This window comes from Hyperolius riggenbachi, chromosome 3 (assembly GCF_040937935.1).
Source record: "Hyperolius riggenbachi isolate aHypRig1 chromosome 3, aHypRig1.pri, whole genome shotgun sequence".
Classification (NCBI taxonomy): domain Eukaryota; kingdom Metazoa; phylum Chordata; class Amphibia; order Anura; family Hyperoliidae; genus Hyperolius; species Hyperolius riggenbachi.
In genome coordinates, this window is record NC_090648.1 from 450,728,798 (window position 1) to 450,745,559 (window position 16,762).

Consider the following 16,762-nt stretch of genomic DNA (forward strand, 5'->3'; position numbering starts at 1 on the left):
TGTCGCTCCTGGCCCCGCCCCTTTTGCGATCCGAATCGTTCATTTTGATGATTCGGATGATCGACTCATAAAATAGATTCGGATCAAAGATCCGAATCGTTCATGATCCGGACAACACTAGTGCTTTCCTAGAAAGTGAAACTGCAGGGCTGTGGGAAATTACAGAGAGAGAACTTCTCCTTGGTGCAGATGAAAGAAAACTAGGAATTATTTACCTGCAAGCTGAATTTCTTGATTGGAAGCATATCCCAGCAGGCTCCAGCCTGTTTCATCCTCTTGTGTGTATATCAACTTTCTCTAGCCAATGTGTGAGTAGTGAAAGTCATAACACTTCAATTATACATGTTTAAAGGTCTGTATATCCTACTGGTTTCAAGCTACTGTAGTTTTTTCTTCAGGAAATGGCATGTTCTTACTCTAGCATCACTTATGTACTGCACAAACCACTTGAAGTGAGAGGACTAAGGAGGCTGCCATCACTTATGTATGTACTGCAAAAAACACCTGAAGTGACAAGTGAGAGGGCTAAGGAGGCTGCCATCAGTTATGTACGTAATGCAAAAAACCACCTGAAGTGAGAGGACTAAGGAGGCCGGAGCTGTTCTTTTTGGCGCTGCTAGATTTGGGCGCAGCCGGCGCCACCATAGACTACAAAGAGAATCTCAACTGAGCAGTGCTCAGTGAGTAACGTTGGCGCCGTCAGAAGACGGAGCCGAGGTTGCATAAAAAACACAATAATTCGGCCTCCAGCAATCGCTGGAAGCCAAATTATATCACTCCCCCACTATCCATGGTGGCCTGGAGGGGGAATAGTAGTTAATATGGCCCGGACTTGTGCAGAAGCAGGATCAGCCATAGAGAAGAAAGCATAGAGGGTACTTACGTATTATCTCCTCTGCAAAGTTTGTCAGCTTTTTGTTAAAGTTCTGACTGTGGAGATATATTGAGGTGCTGATGATATTAAGGATAACAGGAACATATTTCCTTCATTTTTTGACTGTAACATATGGGATTGTCTGTTAGCCAGTCTTCCTGGAATTCCGTATAAAGTGTAAATTACCTATCATTGTCTGCTTCTAATGAGGAAACCCTTAATTAGACAGTTGCTGTGAAGCCTATACAGGTGGTCAGACCATGTTGTCTGAATAATGCCTCAGATGTGTATTGGGCTTGGGAGTAATTGGTCACCTGGCCAGAGTAAACTGAAGTCTGTCTAATGTAATTCTGTATGTAGATGTCCATTACCTCTGCCCCATTGTCCAGCAGGGGAAACTGTGTCTACTGCTAATTACCTGCCAATTGAGGAAGAATAGGCTGGTCGGCATGGCTTTTGAGTCTGGTGTCAGCCATTGGGACAAGGCAAGCCTGCTAGAGTCTTGGGGGCAGGGGGAAGCTGACACCTGAATGTTTGAAATGTATTTGACAGCCTACTGGAAATTATTGAAGAGGTGAAGTCCTTTTGATACCATTTTCTACCTGTGGAAATTGAATTATTGGTGGAGTTGAAAAGCCTCATTTAACAATCTCTTGATGTAAAGACATTGTAACCTGGGGAAATTGGGCTAAGGAAGTCTTTTGTTGGGTGTGTGGACTATAGTGGATGTTGGATCTCTGGAAATCCAATTATGACTGAGGATGTAATTAAATCCAGCTTCCCCCCCCGTCCACACAGGCTTACAGCCTCCAGGCGTATTTCATAGTATAAAACCGCAGCTAGGATAGCCACAACTTGTAGTTCTTGGAGGTAGCTCACACGGCTAGAACTAACCTGGTCCCTGACCAGAAGTGCGTACCGCCCGCAACAACACCAGATCGATACGCTGGTACGTTTATTTCCCGTTTATTTTGGTAAGCAAAATCGCTTTGTGTGTTATCTTTGTACATTTTATCTTGTAACTATTTTTACTTGTTTTTTTTGTAATCTCTTTGTATATCTTCAGTTTTGCACTGTTCTATGTTTTTCTAGAATATTAAATTATTATTTAATAAGTTTGACTTCTGCCGTACTAAACTAACCCTCATAGCCTAGAAGAGACTGAAGTGTAACCGTGTATAAGTTCATGCCTAATTGTACGCTTGAGCAACACTACCGTAGGAAATTGTAATTGCATTGTGTGTGGGGGCGTTTGTCATACGTTGGCCTAAGCGCGCAGCTGACCCAACGTACGAACAACGCCAGTGCGAGTAGCTAACAGTATCGTTCGGAACGACTGTTAGTGGGTCTTTGCTTCACGACAGTGTAAGATTGCAACTGTGTGTGTGTGTGGGGACGTGGCGTTCCCGTATTTGGCCTAAGCGCAAAGCTGACCCAAATACGAAAACGCGGAGTGCGCGCTGAGGACTCGACAGCAGAGTGGAAGTGTCTAGCAACGCTAGTGGTGGCAGTGAGAGGTGTTTTGAGGGGTTCCAGCCTTGTTTGTAGCTTAAATAAGGCTGTTCCCCGCTTAATCTGGTCAAACCCGCAGTCGGGAACCGTATACGCAGGCGTGCCGCGGGCCGGTTCCTGACATAATTGGCTGGCAGTGGTGGGATCGTTTAGTACATTAGTACGCAGTTTAGCTCGCTATTCTGAGTACTAAAGGCTGGAAGCTTGCTAGAAGTAACTAGCCTACAGAAGTCTACTCAGTGCAGAATCTATATACGTTTTTTTTCTGTTCAAAGATACACACTTGGTGTTTGCTTTCCCTCCCCCCCCCCTTTTTTTTTCTTTTTATTTTTTGCAACACGATGGCTCAGAAAGCATCCAGCTATGCAAGGCAAAATAAAGAGATGCTACTCCACCTGTGTGAGCACAAAGGCATCGAGACGGTGAGCGGCCAGACTAAGGAGCAGTTGGTTCGTGCGCTCGAGGAGCATGATGAGGCAGAGCAAGCCCGTGCTTCAACGTCAGCGGATGCAGCTCACGACATGCCAGAGGAGGAATCGCTCCCGCTACAGGATGCGAGTGGAGACGATGTCCTGGATGATCCACCGAACACGGAGATGACATCTCTGGAAGCTGATCTACAGCTACTGAACTCGGCTGATCCTGAACTGCGCCTAAAGCTGATCCTACTGCACCGACAGGCAGAGAAGGAACAAGCGGCACAGCGACTCCAGGCCGAGAGGGAACAAGCTGCACAGCGACACCAGGCCGAGAGGGAAAGAGCTGAACGGCAACACCAGCTGGAGCTGGCTAAACTTCAGCAGCAGAACCGGTCTGCTGGACCCGCAGAACGCGAAGGTGAGCGAGTCCACAGAATCCCCCTGGATAAGTTCCCCGCTATGGACAAGGACTCTGACATAGACACTTTCCTACAGGGGTTTGAAAGGACTTGTCGGCAGTATGGGGTGCCCCGTGAGCAGTGGGCAAGATACCTTACACCAGGGCTGAGAGGCAAGGCCCTGGAGGCGTTTGTGAGTCTCCCCCAGGAGGAAGAAACAGACTTTGAGGCAATTAAGAAAGCCATCATTGCACGATACCACCTCACGCCAGAGGTGTATCGAAAACGTTTCAGGACAGTGCAGCGAGGTCCTAATGACAGTTACCTGGATCACGCGTGCAACCTGCGCACTGCCTTCCAGCAGTGGCTAAAAGGACTGTCAGTTGAAACCTTGGATGCCCTGAAGGAGCTGATGATAAAAGACCAGTTCCTACACACCTGTCCTGTTGAGGTCCGGCTGTTTGTGCTGGATCGAGAACCAAAGACAGTGGATGAGGCTGCGGAAATGGCCGATGCCTACACCGCCCATAGAGCACCTGAGTCCCGGAGGTCTACTACACCCAGCTGGAGAGGAGAACAGATGGCTAAACCGGTGTCACCCAGCACCCAGAGGAGGCAAGCACCGCTGTCTCCTGGAGTCAGGCAACCAACCACTGACACTCGGAAATGCTTTGTATGTGACAGGGTGGGTCATATCAGCACGACTTGCCCAGAGAGGAAGAGGGAGGCCCCAAAATCCAGTGAGGCCTCAAACGCCAGTGAAGTCCCAACGGCTTTGTGTGCTACCAGGAATGCTACTGGCTATGCAGAGAATCTGCAGCTTGTCACGGTTGGGGGTACAGTTGCCACTGGGCTGAGAGACACTGGAGCAGAAGTGACTCTCATACATCCCCAGCTTGTGAACCCGGAGCAGTACATACCTGGGAAAATGATTGCTGTCAGAGGAATTGGGGGTGTCACCCCAGCCATACCCACCGCCTTGGTCCACCTGAATTGGGGGGCCGGCAGCGGACTGAAAGAAGTCGGGGTAACTGACAAAATCCCCACCAACGTTTTGCTGGGTACTGACCTGGGACGGTTAGTGGCCCGGTATGAGCCTACTCCAAACCCTGTGGAGCCTGCATCCCCAGCAGAAGTTTTGGACTCTTGCAAGGTACTGTTTGATAATGCTGTGCAAGTGGGGAGTGCTGGAGAGGCCCCAGGGGCTATGGACTGTGTGCTAGGAGCCAGCCCTAGTGAGTCTCCAGTGCCTAGGCCTGGAGTGGGACCTGTTGACACAGAGAATGCAGAAACTGATGATGTCATTTATGACGCACGGACTATCGAGGCGATCGATGCAGGAACTGTTGATGATAATTGTGAAGTGCTGAGTAGCAATGTGTGTAATGATACAGATAATGTGGAGGTTTTATGTGATGTCCCAAATGACAATATATGTAGGGATGATAATGCTGATGGCATATGTGTTGTGCTACATAATGCTGTGTGTCATGTGGACACTCCGTCAGCTGCCGGAGTAACCAGCGGCGCTCGCTGGGCTGCAGCAGATGGACTGTCCACTGAAGGGGCAGACGGCACCAGGCCAGATCTTTCCCCTTCAGATGGTTTTAAGACAAAATGTGACGTGATTTATGATGTGTGTAAGGTGGGCACTCCCTCCGCTGCAGTGGTAACCCGCAGTGCTAGCGGGTCTACAGCAGAGGGACTGTCCACCGAAGTGGCAAATGTTGCTGGGTCAGCCACATCCAATTCGGAACCTGGCCCGGATGGCCCAGGAGCCTCTCCGTCTGCAGCCTTCCTAGAATGTGTGACAGGCAGCACTGAGCTCTCTGGGGCTGTTCGATTTGACAGCAGCCTGGAAGAGCTCAGGGGGCTAGCCAGCAGGTCACCAGCTGGGAGGGGCAGGTTGAGAGGGTTCTGGGAAGTTATTCCCTCGGAGCTGTCCGAAGTGGAGGAGGCAGACCGGCAGATACTCGTTCCCCAAAGGGACCGAGAGATAGCTCCTGCCACTATAGAGAGAGTGCGTGTAGCGACGGTTGGAACCCTTCCCCAGTTGCAGCACAGTCTCTATGGTTGCGAATTCACGGTCGCCACTGACCCACATTCCCCTGGTTGGTTACGTCAGGTTGCCAAGGGCAACGACACATTGCAGCAACCTGACCTAGCTTTCCAGTCGTGTAGCTTGGAGCTAACTGACAGGTGGGGAACCCTCCTGAGGATGCTAAAGGGTTTCCCCACCCGGCCAGGCCGTCAATGTAGGCTTTGGCAGGATGATTCGTTAGAATCACCTGCCAGCGCTATCGGGAAGGGGAGCAATCATGGGAATGCTGATGGGCTGTCCCGTCAAGCAGAACCAACAGTGTAGGTGCAGGCAGGATGATCTGGGAAGATCATCTGCCTTGCACCAAGTTAACGGCGGAGGTGTGGAGATATATTGAGGTGCTGATGATATTAAGGATAACAGGAACATATTTCCTTCATTTTTTGACTGTAACATATGGGATTGTCTGTTAGCCAGTCTTCCTGGAATTCCGTATAAAGTGTAAATTACCTATCATTGTCTGCTTCTAATGAGGAAACCCTTAATTAGACAGTTGCTGTGAAGCCTATACAGGTGGTCAGACCATGTTGTCTGAATAATGCCTCAGATGTGTATTGGGCTTGGGAGTAATTGGTCACCTGGCCAGAGTAAACTGAAGTCTGTCTAATGTAATTCTGTATGTAGATGTCCATTACCTCTGCCCCATTGTCCAGCAGGGGAAACTGTGTCTACTGCTAATTACCTGCCAATTGAGGAAGAATAGGCTGGTCGGCATGGCTTTTGAGTCTGGTGTCAGCCATTGGGACAAGGCAAGCCTGCTAGAGTCTTGGGGGCAGGGGGAAGCTGACACCTGAATGTTTGAAATGTATTTGACAGCCTACTGGAAATTATTGAAGAGGTGAAGTCCTTTTGATACCATTTTCTACCTGTGGAAATTGAATTATTGGTGGAGTTGAAAAGCCTCATTTAACAATCTCTTGATGTAAAGACATTGTAACCTGGGGAAATTGGGCTAAGGAAGTCTTTTGTTGGGTGTGTGGACTATAGTGGATGTTGGATCTCTGGAAATCCAATTATGACTGAGGATGTAATTAAATCCAGCTTCCCCCCCCGTCCACACAGGCTTACAGCCTCCAGGCGTATTTCATAGTATAAAACCGCAGCTAGGATAGCCACAACTTGTAGTTCTTGGAGGTAGCTCACACAGCTAGAACTAACCTGGTCCCTGACCAGAAGTGCGTACCGCCCGCAACAACACCAGATCGATACGCTGGTACGTTTATTTCCCGTTTATTTTGGTAAGCAAAATCGCTTTGTGTGTTATCTTTGTACATTTTATCTTGTAACTATTTTTACTTGTTTTTTTTGTAATCTCTTTGTATATCTTCAGTTTTGCACTGTTCTATGTTTTTCTAGAATATTAAATTATTATTTAATAAGTTTGACTTCTGCCGTACTAAACTAACCCTCATAGCCTAGAAGAGACTGAAGTGTAACCGTGTATAAGTTCATGCCTAATTGTACGCTTGAGCAACACTACCGTAGGAAATTGTAATTGCATTGTGTGTGGGGGCGTTTGTCATACGTTGGCCTAAGCGCGCAGCTGACCCAACGTACGAACAACGCCAGTGCGAGTAGCTAACAGTATCGTTCGGAACGACTGTTAGTGGGTCTTTGCTTCACGACAGTGTAAGATTGCAACTGTGTGTGTGTGTGGGTGCGTGGCGTTCCCGTATTTGGCCTAAGCGCAAAGCTGACCCAAATACGAAAACGCGGAGTGCGCGCTGAGGACTCGACAGCAGAGTGGAAGTGTCTAGCAACGCTAGTGGTGGCAGTGAGAGGTGTTTTGAGGGGTTCCAGCCTTGTTTGTAGCTTAAATAAGGCTGTTCCCCGCTTAATCTGGTCAAACCCGCAGTCGGGAACCGTATACGCAGGCGTGCCGCGGGCCGGTTCCTGACACTGACCATTTTTGGAAAGCTGGAAGTCCCGGCTTTCTGTTGCACTGGGTCCCGAGTCGGTATAATGCTCAGTTGCCAAGTTATGGGGTTTTGAAGGAGGGGTGTCCCCTGAACTTGGCTGCAGAAAGTGCAATTACAGAAGTAAGGGACAAACCAGACATGATGATATGCAGCACACCTTGGTCTTCTTTCTTCGTAGCATAAATTTATTTCTTCAAAACCAAGTTCCCTGGGTCTCTCATTACAGATGAAGGAGCAGCGCAGCTATGCACCCCTCATCTCCTCTCTGTCTTACTGGCATGGGCAGGAGACTCAATTCCACTGTGCTCTCTGCAGCAAACATCCCCTAACTTGGGAATGGGGCATCGCATTGACTTGGGACCCAGTGCAAAGGAATGCCGGGACTTTCAGATTTCCAAAAACGGTTAGATCTGGCTAGGGGATCAAACAGTACAAAAAACTGCCAAACTTTCCAGATGCGATCATTCGTAAGTACCGCAGGGAGAAATGCACCCTGTATGTATTTAGCGAGTTTAGCCTGACTAATTCCCCCTCACCTTTGATTAATTTCAAGTTGTAATTTGATCCCTCAACTGTGTCAGCTGACTGCCATGGCAGGAAGCTAATAGGTTGTTAACAATATGTCTGCTTCCATGAAAGCAGTAAGTAGGAGCTGCAGATTTCTTTCAGGATTTGTACCAGCTGTAACAAAGAAATGCTTTTTTCTTTAAATATTATTATGCTGTTGCTTATTTTTTTAGAGCAGAAGTTCTGAGTTCAGGTCTGCTTTCAAGTCCAAGAACAGCTTTAGGCCATAAACCCACTAGGAGCGATTTCTAATCGCTAGTGATTTTAAAAAGCTCTTGCTAATGCAATGCTATTGGGGATTTTTATAAAATCACATGGCTCAAGTGGGATCACACCCATAGCATTACAATAGCAAGAGTTTTCAAATCACTAAGCGCTCGGAAAATCGCTCCTAGTGGGTTTATGGCCTTAAAGTTAATTTTGAAGTTTAATCCCAGTGTTACCCATTTTTTTTTAATTCAAAATATTTAGTTGCACCACTCTGACAAATACAAAGATAAATAAACACTCCTTCAAGCCTATGAGCCTTTCAGTGCATGCTTTTCACCCTTCTCTTTTCATAACTAGGGTTATACAGGTGGCAGCCATTACTTCTGAGCTTAGTAGGAGGTTTTAGATCATAAGTGTGTTTGTCATCAGCTACCCTCCCTCACAGGGGCGTCGTCTATGTGAAATCTCTCACAAGCTGAGATCACCTCCCCTGTGACATCATCAGTAGCAGCCTGTGTTTTGTTTTTGTTTTTTATCTCCTCCACCGGTCTGCCGGATTCTGTCCCGGCAATATGAAAGGAAGGGAGGGGTTTCTTCAATAAATGTAAAATATTTTATACTTGTCGTCATACAGCTGAAAAAAGGCTGCTATTATTATCATTTAGAAAATAGATTTTATTTCTGAAATCTTGTATTTTTAATTTGGGTCCACTGCATCTTGCATGACTATTTCGCCACCCTTGACCATTCACTGGCTTAATGGTAATGCAGGTAACTTTCCCACGGATGAGGTGATTTGGGTGTGCAGCCTGCTGGCTACACCCGATGCCACCATAAACCCCAATGTAAGCTTGTGCTTATGGTGTGCCAGGTATTTTTGTTGGGCACTGCCCAAAAGCACTTCAGTTCCAGAGTTTGGCACGTATTAGCCAAGCTCCAGCTATTGCTTCTGGAGTTCAGCTATTATTATCTGAACTCCAGGTATTGGGGCGCTGGGCGGGGGTTAAAGTTGGCACAGATGGAGGAGGTTAGTATTAGAAGTAGAATTTTGAGGGGTAATTTTAGACGTAGGTATGGATGATTATTATTAGATTAAGGTAGGGGTAGTTAATGTTAGTTGTAGGTAGCGGTGGTTAATGTTTAGGTGTGTGGGGGGTAGTGTTTATTTAATATAAATACTTAAATACATTTAAAAAAATAAAGTGTCAGGGATCATGGAAGCCGATAGTAGAATATTGGTAATAGTACCTCACTGCTATTCTAACTTTCAAGAACACCGGGCACTAAATAAGCAGGTTCCTGATATTTATGCGTTTCCAAATGCCATCTTTTCTACCTTTGTGAGGTTGGGAGACTCTCTCCTCATGGCAACAGACGCCAGCTCCATATGACATTCAGGGCAAAGGTAAAAAAGAGGGTGAGTATACACCCTTGGGGGGGCGGGGCAGGCTTCATTGTGGGGCGGAGCTAAGCATGCTTTTAATTTTTCTATTGGTGTGACTGGGAAGGAAAGGGAGCGGAGTGCAGGGGAACGCATCAGGAATCTGGTGCTGCTGAACTGATCGCTATCAGTAGGCCCTGTAGTGGCAACCCCAAGGACCAGTGGCGCTCCAGGCAAATTAATGGCTTTGTTTAAAAACGGTCCTGTGTCTTGTGCACTCCCTTAAATGACCCAGGATCATGCAGAGTGGCAGTGGAGCAATGCCAGCTGCATGCTGAGGCGACTGCCATGTGCTTAAAATATGGGCGTAGCCACACAGTAGAATGTGGTCATGGATGGAGCCAAATGTACAAATGCTGCACAAGATGGCAGTATAGGCAGCCAGTTGTTCCCCCTTCCCCCAATATAGGTAGCCAGATGTGCCACCCTTCCCCCTCCATGTGTAGTTAGCCAGATGTTCCCCTTTCCCCATCTGATAGTTACAAGTTCCCCCTCCTGTAGATTGCTAGATGTGCCCCTCTTCCCCCCCCCCCCATACAAGGCCAGATGTGCCCCCCTTTTCCCATAGATAGCTAGATGTACCCTCTCCTCCCCTATATATAGCCAGATGTGTCCCCTCCCCCTCATGGATAGCTAGATGTCCCCCCCCCCCTTAGCTATACATATGTGCCCCCCTTCGACTCTACAGACAGCTCTACCTCCCTTCCTTTACAGAGTGCAAACGGAAGCAGGAGACTCACCATCTTCAACGTTCCAATGATGACATCATCTCTCCTCTGCAGCGCACTTAGTGTCCTCTTCTTGATAATAGTGGGGTCATGTTGTGACAAGAGACTCTGCTGTCACCAAGGAGAGGACGTTGGCCACACTGAGGAGGGATTACATCATCCGTCGCTGGACCATTGGATCCGGACCGGTAAAGTCTTCTGCTGTTGTGGAGGGAGAAAAGCGGGGAAACTTTGGGCAGCCAGCGAGCTGCCTCTCACATGTGCCCTGACAGTGCTGCCCGGGGACATATATCTCCGCTTGCCCCTCCCCCCCCCATCCTGTGCTTCTGCTGGGGTGCAGGGGATGGCACAATGCTGGAGACAGGAGAGAGAGGTAATCAGCTGATCTCTGCATGGGGGGGGGGGGGGGGGAGATGGCGGTAACCACTAGATCATATATTGATGTCATAATATTTATTTTTAAATATCATGACAAAATGAAAATGGCCATATTTACCCATCACTAGACTCGTTGCTTTTATTTGGTCTGCATGTATTAAAGTGGACTCAAATTAAAAATACAAGCTGTCAGAAATAAAATCTATTTTCTAAATTATAATAATAAATAGCAGCCTTTTTTCAGCTGCATGATGGCAAATATAAAATATTTTACATTTATTGGAGAAACCCCTCCCTTCCTTTCATATTGCCGGGACAGAATCCGGCAAACTGGTGGAATAGCATAGGAGGAATTGCTAATGGCTGCCACCTGTATAACCCTAGTTATGGAAAGAGAATGGTGAAAGCATGCACTGAAATGCTCATAGGCTTGAAGGAGTGTTTATTTATCTCTGTATGTGTCAGAGTGGTGCAACTAAATACTTTGAATTAAAAAAATGTTTGGTTTGGGTCCGCTTTAAAGGGAATGTCCAAGCAAAATAAAAAATTGAGCTTCACTTACCTGAGGCTTCTACCAGCCCCATGCAGCCATCCTGTGCCCTCGTAGTCACTCACTGCTGCTCCAGTCCCCCGCTGGCAGCTTGCCGACCTCGGAGGTCGGCGGGCCGCATTGCGTACATTTTTACGCATTCCCGCTAGTGCAGGAACATTAACACATACATTTTTACGCATTACTGGTGCAATGCGTAAAAATTTACGCATTGAACCAGTAACGCGTAAAAATGTATGTGTTAATGTTCCTGCACTAGCGGGAATGCGTAAAAATGTACGCAATGCGGCCCGCCGACCTCCGAGGTCGGCAAGCTGCCAGCGGGGGACTGGAGCAGCAGTGAGTGACTACGAGGGCACAGGATGGCTGCATGGGGCTGGTAGAAGCCTCAGGTAAGTGAAGCTCATTTTTTTATTTTGCTTGAACCTTCCCTTTAAGTCTTGATAGACACATGGTTAGACAAAATGGAGTAGCGTAATTCTGTAGTTGAATCCTCATGTATTTTACCATATATATCAGTGGGAACATTAGAGAAAACACATACCCTGCTCTCTGTTTCATTCTGCACTGCACAGCTTGCTTCTAATCAGCCCTGATAAAATCCCCGACTGAGCATTCAGTCTGGCTTTGCTCAGGAATATTTATAGCTCAGTCTGTATTCTCTCATGTCTTTTCAAGTCCAAGCCTGCCCCCTGCTGGCTTTGCTCAGGAATCATTATAGCTGAGTCATTATAGCAAAGCCCGACTGAATGCTCAGTCTGGGATTTTATCAGGGCTGATTAGAAGCAAGCTGTGCAATGCAGAATGAAACAGAAAGCATGGTAGGTGTTTTCTCTAATGTACCCACTGATCTATATGGTAAAATGCATGAGGGTGCTTCGTCTCTGGTTCACTTTAATTGCAGCGCCATAGTATAATCAGGCACAGGCAGCGGGCGGGGATGACTCACCTCTTCCACATTCCAGCATGCGGTCCACTCTCGTCCCTTCCTGCAGTGCCGCCCACTGTATTGTAAGTGGACGGCATTGCAGGAAGTGACGAGAGTGGAACGCACGCTGGAACGCGGAAGAGTTGAGTAATCCGCGCCTGCTGCCTGATCATACTACGCTGCTGCGCTTAATAGCTGGATGGGAGCACTGATCAGGAGACCCAGGTGAGGGGGGCCACTGTGCCTTCTGCCCCCCTTCCTGCCTGCTACCCCCTCCAGGCTACCTATTCTGGGGGGTTATTATACTTTGGGGGGGGGGGGGGGAGGCATCATCTCACAAGTTTGCCTCAGACGGCAAAACGTCTAGAACTGGCCCTGATCATGCCACCAGCAGTAGGAAGTAAGAACTATATCTCTAAAGCAGAGAGAGCAAAACAAACTCAAAGGACATTATCTAATCCTTCACCATTCTTTCCAAGACCAAAAAAAAAAAGTTTTTGCAGGTGTTTTATTATAAGTGAGTTATCTTCTGTTCACCGCACTTGTATTGCAAACAGGTTTGACTGGTTCCCGAGAGTCAGTTACTTTCATTTCTCTTATTTCAGCAATGGCGTCTGCTAACGTAAGGAAGGAGCTGCTGGAGTGTTCGATCTGCCTGAACATATATACAGATCCTGTGATGCTAAGATGTGGGCACAACTTCTGCTCCATGTGCATTGATCGTGTGCTGGACACACAGGAGGGGGCTGGACGTTACTCCTGCCCAGAATGCAGAGCAGAGTGTGTGGAGCGGCCTGTCCTCATCAGGAACATAACTCTGTGTAACATTGTGGAGAGTTTCCAGCCTGCTCAGCCAGATCAGGAGGAGAGTGGAGTCTTCTGCTCCTCTTGCATCAACTCTTCTGTACCTGCTGCTAAATATTGCCTACACTGTGAAGCATCTTTGTGTGATCAACACCTGAAAATCCACAGCAAGTCACCAGAACATGTTTTCCTTGATCACAACATTTCTCTGGAGATAAGGAAATGCTCTGTGCATAAGGAGCTACTAAAGTATTACTGTACACAGGATGCTGCTTCTTTATGTGTGTCCTGCAGATTGGATGGAGAACATCAGGAGCACCAGGTGGAAATGATGGGTGTAGCTTCTGAGAAGAAGAAGAAGATACTGAGACGTGATCTGCAGGAACTGTTCACACAGAGAGAGGAGACTGAGAACAAAATTCAGAGGCTGCAGGAACGCAAGAGAAAACTGGAGAAAAATTCAGCCAGAGAAACAGAGAGAGTTGCTGCTCTGTTCAGAGAAATCAGGAGACAACTGGAAGACCTAGAGAAATGTATCTTAAGTGAGGTCTCCAGGCAGGAACAGCAGATGTCAGTTTCCACCTCTGACGTGATCCAACAGCTTGAGATGAAGATGGAGAAGCTGTCCAGGAAGATCCATTATATTGAAGAGCTATGTGCCACAACTGACCCACTGGCCGTCTTACAGGAACCAGTCACAAGTGACTTGTGTGAAACTGTGGAGGAGGATAACAAGGAGATAGATGGACATGATTTCAAAATTCAGAATGGAGGAGACCTGGATGTGGCCCTAATTTCACAAACATTACATACGTTGTCCAATCTTGTAACACATATAAATTTTGGGATCTGTATAATGGAGCCTGCAGATATAACCCTGGATGTGAACACAGCTTCTAATAAACTACATATCTCAGATGACCGGAAAACTGCTGTCTGGACAGAGATTGAGCAGAATCGCCCCCAAACACCAGAAAGATTTCAGCCTTTTAATGTATTAAGCAGCCAGGAGTTCTCCTCAGGGCGGTATTACTGGGAGTTTGAGTGCAGCAAAGAAATTGGATGGAAGGTTGGTGTGAGCTATCCCAGTATAGAGAGGAGTGGAGATCAGTCATTTATTGGAAACAACAACAAATCTTGGTGTTTACAAATGCTATATAATCAATATACAACCATACATAATAATTTGCCATACTTGTTACCCCACAATGTTTCCAGTAACAAATTCAGGATCTGTTTGGATTATGAGGCCGGGCAGCTGTCCTTCTATGAGCTGTGTGAGCCAATCCGACACCTTCACACCTTCACTGCCACCTTCACTGAGCCCCTCCATGCTGCATTTGGTTTTTATCGGACAAAGGAGGGGAATGTATATTCAAGTGATTGGGTCAGGATCCAGGACAGTAAGGGATTATGAAATCTAGTAAATTTGTCCAGATTGTAATTACCATATATTATGGGATAACGCTTTTACCTGGTTAAATGAAGTATTGGCCAGTTAATAACTGCCTGAGAGATAGCATCACCCACCGTTTCTAGTTATGGGGAAATCAGGGCCGTAACTACATTCGGCCGGGTCTCCTGTAGAGAACTGTTGGCCAGGAGGTAAGGGGACCAGGTCCTGTACATAATTAATGCAGAACAACAGCGCAGTGAAGCACCATACCTTCTCCCAGCACTTTACAGTTCTCCTCCACTTCCTCTTCAGTTTGCAGGTGCCATGCAGCCAGCCAATCACCATGTGGTTTCAGTCTTCAGACAGCACTTGCAAACTGAAGAGGAAGTGGGGGAGACCTGAATCGCGAAGCAGGTTATTTCGGCGCTGAGCGCTAAAGCTGGGCTTATCCCCGCAAGAGTAATTCAGGGATCCGGCGATGTAGCAACTCAGAGGGGGATTAGTATTTAACGCTGCTAGGGATCTGAGCCGCAGCAGTATGCCCTGCTCACTGGCGGCTCCATAATAAGTGCACCTGTATCGTTGTATCGTGCCAGTAGCAGGTATGTATATCATTATGCTGCGCTGCCACTCTGCATTAGATACCGTAGGTACAGGACCAGCTCCCCATGGGGGTTGCAGTAGCTATAGTTACCCCAGTTAGGGAAATGCATGAAAAAAATGCTGTAGTTTCCAAAAAATGGTAAAATACGGGAACATACAATGCATGAGATCTTTCCCACATCCTCCTTAATATTGCTGTGGTATTCTATCTTTGTGGTATGTGTGCCATCAGAGCTGACCTGAAAACCCAATTCTCCCCCCCCCCCCCCCCTATTTACCATTGTAAAATCGAGGAAATAATATCGAAAAAATGGTAACGTTAAAAATCATTACGTAATTCAACAATACAGCTTAACCCAACCCTACTCTCACACAGAACCCTACCTTGGTGGTGCCTAAAACTAACCACTCCCCTGGTGGAGCCTAACCCTAAGCACCCCCCGGTTGTGCCTAACCACCCCCCTGGTGGTGCCTAACCGTAAACACCCCCCCCCCCCCCGGTGTTGCCTAAAACTAACCGCCGCCCAGGTGGTGCCTAACCACTCCCCCTGGTGGTGCCTAACCCTAACCACGCCCTCTGCAGAAATACCCTTTTACGCATAGAAGCGATACTATCTTTGTTAGCATAAAATCTGTACATACAAACAAAATAATACGATAAAAACGATAACATACTTCAAAAACGTTAATGTTCGAATGTTGTTAACGATATTTATTGCGGCACCCTTTTTCCTGCTTTTTTGGCCGTATTAACGATAATTGCATTAGAGTCTATGGCGGCGCCCTTTTCGTCCACTCTCAGCCCGTGCCCTTTTTTCCTGCTACCAATCGGAGTTACAGTAAGGTCAGCCTGCCATGATATTAACCACGTTACTGCTTTGGTTAAATGAACCAAAACACTGCAGGAGATCAGGAGGGGATGGACAGTGTCAGGGAGCAGCTAACGGTTGGTGGTGCAGATGCTGTTTTCTCTGACAAGAGAATGTCAGAGCTCTATGTCACGGCTGGCATGCATACCCAACAAAGTTCCCCTTCATTTAGACACACCAGGCCAGAGTCTAGAGTTTCCCTTTAGATGGGCACTTCTGCACTTATGAAACAGTGACCACTCTTTAGTCAAAAGACAGAACTGAAAACCAGAGCTCAGCTTAATGCCATAAATACTGGGTATGCCTGAGCTTCATAGAATGTCTGCATTCTGCAAGCTTTTATTGCCCCAGAAACAAATCCAGTACAAACAGATGACCACGCCACTCTAACCATTTAAGTATAAAGTAAATAGGCAGTGCAGTGTACCCAAGGCAAGACCACACCTCTGACTCCCATATAAGAGCAGAAGGTCCACAACTATGCATGTGATGTATGTTTTAAAGTGGATATGAACTCTTACACAGAACACAAGGAAAACAGAGAGAAATGCACCCTGTGTGTATTTAGAGAGAAGAGTCTGTCTAAATTCCCCCATCTTAGAGTAATCATGAGTGTAATTTGATCTCTCAGCTGGTGCATAATCATTAATTCCTTTGATTTTACTTTAAGGTCTTATGTTTATTTGTTAGTTTGTTTTCTATTTTTCTGTTTATTTGTTAGTTTGTTTTATGTTTCTGTAATCATCAAAGCACTGTTTTCCCTTTTATTTAATAAATAATATAAAATTATTTTGGCTGCTTCATTCTGGGTATTTACAGTAACGAGCCTTCCTGCGTATTCTACCGTAGACGTATAGTGTTCACAGCCAAGGGTTGTAACTAGAAATAACTATTTCCCCCCCCCCCCCCCCCCCCCGAGACTTTGAATGGGGCTCACTCCCGCTAATACTCCCCCCACCCTTTTCTGCACAGGAAAACTGATAACCAATGTTATTTCATTCAAGTGCACATTTGAAGGTGTCTCCCCCATGCAGATAAAGACAGCAGTGAAGCACTACACGCATT

General features: G+C 46.8%; 1 protein-coding gene across 1 annotated transcript; it reads left to right on the forward strand.

Moving 5' to 3' along the window:
• The first annotated feature begins 60 nt into the window (after positions 1–60).
• On the forward strand, positions 61–16,442 carry LOC137564237 (E3 ubiquitin/ISG15 ligase TRIM25-like). Its single transcript, XM_068277848.1, has 2 exons — positions 61–308; positions 12,631–16,442. The coding sequence occupies exons 1-2, from the start codon at positions 305–307 to the stop codon at positions 14,244–14,246; spliced, it is 1,620 nt and encodes a 539-aa protein (XP_068133949.1). The 5' UTR covers positions 61–304; the 3' UTR covers positions 14,247–16,442.
• The last annotated feature ends 320 nt before the right edge of the window (positions 16,443–16,762 follow it).